Below are 6,222 nucleotides of genomic sequence, written 5' to 3'. Positions count from 1 at the left end.
GCCGTCGTCCTCCGTCCTCTCCCCCAACCCCGATCGCCAACAACCCCTCCCCTCCCCTTCTCTCCCACGGCCGCCACCTCCCTCCGGCGGAGCTCCCCGCCGTCCATGGCCTCCCTCATGCGCTCCCTAGATCCGTCTCAATCCGGCTCCCCCTCGACTCGAGCCGCCTCCACCCACCTCTTGCCTCCTCCCTCTCACTCCTCCGCCCGCCCGCACGCGCCCGACCGTCCTCTCCGACGCGACGAGCGCCACGCCAAGGAGCGGGGAGGGCAGCCAGGCGACCGGAATGCCCGCGCAGAAGCGCCCGCACCCGTCGCTCGACGCGGACGACGGCCACATCCAGGAGGTCGGGCAGTGCGAGGCGACGCTCCAGACCCGCGAGGGCCGCAGCCTTGCCATGGTGCGCTCCTTCCTTCCTCTCCTCCCAGACCCGCTTGGATCCGCATGACCCACCCTCACCGAACCTCGTCTCCTCTCTTTGCCTCTCAGATCCACCACGGCAAGGTCACCATGGGCCTCGACCTCCACGGACGGCGGCCAGATCGAGCGAAGCTTCCCTTCCTCTGCCCGATGGGACAAGGACAAGGACAAGCATCAGCATCATCGCATCATCAAGGTTCAATTTCATCTTCTTCCCTCTGTTTATTTTCTACAATCCCAAGCCATTGCTGCAGTCCCTCCCTCCCTCCCTCGATTGGATTGGCTTCTTCGATCTGGGCTGGTGGCTGATTGTGGCTGGGTTCGTTCATGGGCAGGGACCAAGGTCGGGTACAAGCCCGATGTGGTCGTTGGAGGGAAGGACCTGGAGCACGACTGGAGGGCGCACCGTGGGATGGGCTACTTCATCGAGCCGCTCGTTTTGCTCGGCCTCTTCGCCAGGTCGACCTTGTCCATTCGTCTCAAAGCTGAAGGGTGTTTTCTTATCCTGTTTCTGCTTGAGATTAATTGATTCGATGTCAGATTATGTGTATATACTTGCAAGTTCAAAATGTAGTATAATAGTGTTGATATAATGTAGTGCTGGGCACCACCTCGTGTGTTTATCATACACATGCACTGTGATTATCTAATTTAGCACGTTGCTGGTCTTATAATGCTACTCTGCATACTTAACTTGCTGCCTGGTAGGGGTTCCCCTTGAAGGATTGATTGTTCTCTGTATCCTACCATGATATATTCTCAGCGATTTTACTGAAATTGCTGTAGTCTGAAAAATAGTTAACAGTTTCTCTGTTTGGTACTATTAAACTGATAGTCAGAGAAACTTTTAAATTGTTGGTTTCATACTACTCACAACCAACAGATGAATTTCAGTACTTCTGTTTGGTACTATTTGCCACTAGTAAGAACAATTGTTTGTGAAGCTAGTAAAAATCATGGAACTTAAAAGGTCAAATATGTTGATTTATCTCTTTTCAGCCTTAACAGAGAAGATGGAGTTATCCGTTCTATTTAGCCTATTTTTACTTGGGTTGGATTAACCTGTGAACAAAATTCAAGTTCCTATAATACTAAATTAAATCTAGTTTTTGCACATCATATTGTTTTCAGGTTTAGCACCTGAGCTGTATTCTTCCACATGAATGGAACCACTTAGGGTTATTTTAGCACGTTGCAGTTCCAGCCTGAGAGAAACTGCAGTTTCCCCTCCAACTCAGTGATTATTGGTCCACATGAATGACATGTTTTTAAATCTATTTCCTAATTTTGTGGTCTGCGGAACAAGGCTCGTTGCTGTAGCTGCTCAAAAGTTCATTGCAGACATCGCAGACATTGCTGTTACTTAGTATATGTTGCATTGTAGTTTCGATGGAGATTTTGCTTGAGAGCCACTTGGATTCACGCAGCATCAGGAGGAGCTCAAGCACGACCACCAAGAGGCACCACCACAGCAGCAGGTAGCATGTCCATATCCACCTCCCTCTCCCTCTGCTCCCAATCCTTTTTATTAGAATATACTGTGTACATTCTGAACCCCCTAATGTGACACAAGTATATGCACATGCTATGGTTTAAGTGTTGCTAGTGTATGGTAAATAGGTTGAGCACCCACCGCTATTTGATGCTATTTTGTTTAGGATTCTGTTCCTCTATGCATGTAATCTCCAGACCATGCTCAAGCATACACACACGGTTGATTTGCATGGAACGATTACTACTAACTAAAGAAGGAAGCAGACTTCACATAAAGGAAGATGTCTATTTTAGTAATATAAACAAATAAAAAAAGATTGTTTGCATACAATTAGATCATTCTCACTTATTAGTTGATGAGTTCAAAGTATGTAGAATCTTTAGTTCTCTGGTTATATTATAGTCAGAATTATACTGTGTGCATGATTTTATCCATTGCTGGTACTATGGATAGAGCTTTGTGTGTAATCTGGAGTTGTTCTTGTTATTGTTATATCCATTTTATTGTTCTATCCATTTTATTATACTGTGTGCATGATTGTTCCATTGCTGTTGCATGATTTTATCCACTGTTCACTCCAAACTAGGAGCTTGTTCTATATTATTCTATAATGAATCAGCTAATAATCTGGAGTTGTTCTTGTTATTCATTGCTGGTACTATGGATAGAGCTTTGTGTGTTTATCATTCTATAATGAATTGTCCTTTACTCCATTTTACTCTAGTTTTTCTAATTCTTCTTAGCTGATTCATGTAACAGGGCGATCATGGAGGGCATGCAGTCATTCTGTTAGCCCAGTCCAGTGAGTCCGGCATTTGATCTCTATCGAAGCAGCTCCATGTTGAAGAAGAAAACACTTGTAGAGCTTGTAACATTACTTGGAGAGCTTGTAAAGTACTGTAGAGCTTTGCATTTGTAGAGCTTGTAAAGCATTGTATATGTTGAGCTTGTATTACGTGTCATTTGTAGAGCTTGTAGTGAATCTGGCTATTGTTATTTGAATTATTATGTGTATTTTCTGCTTGCCTATTTAAATACTGGTTGTTTTCTTACTATGAAATTCAAATATGATGTCAAATTGAAATATGAAGAATCTGAGCCTAATAGCTGGGACCCATTTATCAGAACCTGACAAGTGGGACTTGTTTGACTAATGGACCCATTTTATAAAAAGAAAGAAAACTAAAACTGCTGGTACAAAAAGGCCGTGGCCCAGAAAATAAAAAAGGCCGAATTGTAGGGCTTGGCCCGTGTAGTTCACCAAAATTAGCAGCGAAAAAAATATAGAAAGGCTGAATTAATGGGCTCGGCCCATGTAGAAAACCGAATTGGACCGGGCTGAATCTTGTGCCACATTAGCTTGCCACGCTGGATGCCTACGTGGCCTGGGGAGGTTGCTAGTGACCAAAACGCCATAGTAGGAATATTTTGGTCGTAAATGTCTTTGACCATTCTAGAAGAAAGGTCTCTATGGTCAGTTTACGACGGCCAGCTTTTGACCTTCTGTTTTTGGTCACAAAAAGGTCGTAAATGGAAATTTGTGACCTTTCAGTGACCAATAGTGGTGGTCGCAAGTTGACATATTTCTTGTAGTGGATGTAGCTAGTGGGTCCCAGCAGTCAGGGGGGCGAATCGTTTTTTTACGGACGCACTTCCTTGCATGCGAAGATGTAGCTGGTGGGTCCCAGCAGTCAGGGGGGCGAATCGTTTTTTTGCCCGGACGCACTTCCTTGCATGCGAAGGTGTAGCTGGTGGGTCCCAACAGTCAGGGGAAACGTTTTTTCGCAAAATACGGTGGCCCGTCCGGTGGGTCCCTGCTGTCAGGTGGAGGAATAATTATTTTGCGCGTAATAAGGAGGCACTTCCTTGCGGCCGCCGTGGACCCAGCTGTCAGCCTCTCCACGCATAGTACTCTTCCGATGGAAGTCGGTCGTTGACCACATTGACCACGCCGCGCCGAGAGCACCACAGCGGTGGACGACGGCGAGGCCCAGGAAGGGGGACGACGCGGAGCCGAGGAAGACGTAGCAGTGGATGCCCACACGAAGAGGAGTACGAGGGTTCACTGGTTCGGCTGCGGTGTGAGGCTGCAGTCGTCGCAGAATAACAGGGGGTGTGGGTGAGTAGAGGGATGGCCTGGCCAGCGGTGGGAGTAGTAGGGGCGGTGAGGCCTCCGCGGCATCACAGCCGGCCACGGGAGGCAGGAGCATGCGGCAAGACCGGCGTTGCTTTGGGCGGCTGGAGCACAAAGACCAGAGGTTGAAGAAGCACTACGACCGTTGGATGGACATCATACGGTCACTTGAGCTAGAATCGTTCATATTGACTAAGTTGACAAAGCCCTCCGTCCCCGTAAACTTACTAGGCCCATAAGTCAGCCTCCCACCAAGGTGAGTCCCAGCTAGTAGGGGGAGTATTCATTTTTTGTGCGTAATAAGGAGCCATTTTCAGTGGATCCGAGCTGACAACGCGGGAATGTTTTTTTCGCGAAATACAGAGGCCCTTCCAGTGGGTCCCAGCTATCAGGTGGAGAAATCATTATTTTGCGCGTTATAAGGAGGCATTTCCCTGTGTGGGCCCCTACTGTCAGCCTCTTCCGATTGCTGTTGTTTGTTGACCATGTTGACCTCGCCGCGCAGAGAGCACAAATGCGGTGGACGAGGGTGAGGCCCAGGAAGAGAACCACCCGGAGCCGGCGAAGCCACCGTAGCGGATGCCCACGCTGAGGGGAGAACGAGCGCTGACTGGTCGACTGCGGTGTGAGGCTGACATCGCCGGAAAATAACAAGATGTGTGGGTGGTTAGAGGGATGGCCTGGCGGCAGCACAGCCAGCCACGGGAGGAGGGAGCAGGCAGTCCCACCGGCGCTGGTTTGGACAGCTGGAGCAGGAAGATAAGAGATTGAAGAAGCACGACAGCCGTTGGATGGACATCCAATAGTCACTGTTGTGTGTTGACTAAGTTGACAAAGCCTTGCGATGCGTCAAATTTTTTTTAGGACAGCGTCATCGTCAACCTAGTAGGCCCAGTAGTCAGCCTCCAAATCTGTGGAAAACAGCATACAACCCATTAGCCATTATTTTCAATAATTTACAGCCCATTTGCTAATTCTTAAGGATATTTGAAGCCCATATTCTTTTTATTAGCATTACAGACCATATATTCTGGGCACTGCTAAAAAATTCAACGGAATTTTGCATATTTCGGTGGGGTCCGAACTCTTTTAATCACGAAATTTCGAGTCATGTTAAAAATAATTTTCAAAAAATTATATCAAAATAAAATTCAAAAAACAATTCTCCGCAAAAAAATGAATGAAATTTAGAATCTTAACTAGCAAGATGCCCCTTCGTTGCACGGAACATGAAGGTGCATTTGTATGAGTAGTTTATCTTGTGGGAGAAAAGATGATATTTTAATGTAATTGCCAGTTGGCTTTGGTTTTTATAAGAGTACAGAGTAGAGAAATACTGAAAAAATGATATTTTAATGCAATTGCCGGTTGGCTTTGGTTTAAAAATTTATAGCCCATTTCTTACAACTTATAGCCCGTTTTTTAGGGAAGCCCATTTCTTACTACTTACATCCCTCCTCGTCTTGAAAGATTTGCAGCCCAGCAGGGTTGAGAAAAGCAAGTAGGCCTCGGTTTTGGTATTCTAAAAAAAAGAACTAGGCTAGCCAATTTCAGAAAGAAAAAATATATCAACTGGGCTCGTCATGTGCTTAATAAAAGCGTAAGTGTGGGCTAGACGGGCCACAACCCCCGCACAACGCGCAGTTGAGCTCCGTCTCTGAAACTGAAAAACAACTGGGCGAGCTGCTGGGTCTCTGGTGTTATCCGCTCGTTGTGTAATTTTCTCGTTTATTGACTACATTGACAATGGCGTGGAACCTAGTTGTGAAACAATTAGGAGGAAGTATTTTTTTGGCTTGTAATAACAAGGCACCTGCTTGCGAAATGCAATGACCCTGGTGGGTCTCTACTGTCAGCCTCTCCACGTACAGTCATCTCCTGATTCCTCTTGGTTGTTGACCATGTTGACAACGCTAGACGGCGGTGGGCACAACGAGCAAACGAAGGCGGAGAACAACAGCAAGGCCTCAGACGGGAACGAACAGCAGCCATGGAAGATGCGGCAGTGTAGTGGCAGGTGGAGGGGAGTACGAGGGCAACAACATGCAAGTCAAGCATACAAATGGTACAAAAAGCCCAAGGATTAATTGTTCATCAAATTTTTAGACAAAAACCAGATTGAACATGACAGTAACATCTAACCCAACCACTCTTTTTTGTAGTCACAAACAAA

General features: G+C 46.6%; 1 protein-coding gene across 3 annotated transcripts; it reads left to right on the top strand.

Annotated features, from left to right (window-relative positions):
- Positions 1–24: 24 nt before the first annotated feature.
- Positions 25–2,965, top strand: LOC123042565 (uncharacterized). 3 transcript variants are annotated; one of them, XM_044464995.1, is made up of 5 exons: positions 25–400; positions 490–616; positions 756–879; positions 1,805–1,898; positions 2,675–2,965. In XM_044464995.1, exons 1-4 carry the CDS (start codon positions 287–289, stop codon positions 1,824–1,826), a joined length of 387 nt encoding a protein of 128 aa, XP_044320930.1. In that variant the 5' UTR covers positions 25–286; the 3' UTR covers positions 1,827–1,898; positions 2,675–2,965. The 3 variants fall into 3 exon arrangements, with proteins under 3 accessions (XP_044320930.1, XP_044320932.1, XP_044320929.1); XM_044464997.1 differs by having other exon boundaries at positions 1,552–1,898; XM_044464994.1 differs by having other exon boundaries at positions 756–1,898.
- Positions 2,966–6,222: the final 3,257 nt, after the last annotated feature.

Source organism: Triticum aestivum, chromosome 2B, assembly GCF_018294505.1.
Source record: "Triticum aestivum cultivar Chinese Spring chromosome 2B, IWGSC CS RefSeq v2.1, whole genome shotgun sequence".
Classification (NCBI taxonomy): Eukaryota; Viridiplantae; Streptophyta; class Magnoliopsida; order Poales; family Poaceae; genus Triticum; species Triticum aestivum.
Note: the sequence above shows the minus strand (reverse complement) of the source record. Positions and strands in the feature narration are given on the sequence as shown.

Bases quoted from the DNA above. Each gene is read 5' to 3' on its own strand.
- LOC123042565 (XM_044464994.1), top strand. From the start codon at position 287: ATGCCCGCGCAGAAGCGCCCGCACCCGTCGCTCGACGCGGACGACGGC. The intron at 401-489 runs GTGCGCTCCTTC...TTTGCCTCTCAG, and splicing joins AGGGCCGCAGCCTTGCCATG to ATCCACCACGGCAAGGTCAC. The intron at 617-755 runs GTTCAATTTCAT...GTTCATGGGCAG, and splicing joins AGCATCATCGCATCATCAAG to GGACCAAGGTCGGGTACAAG.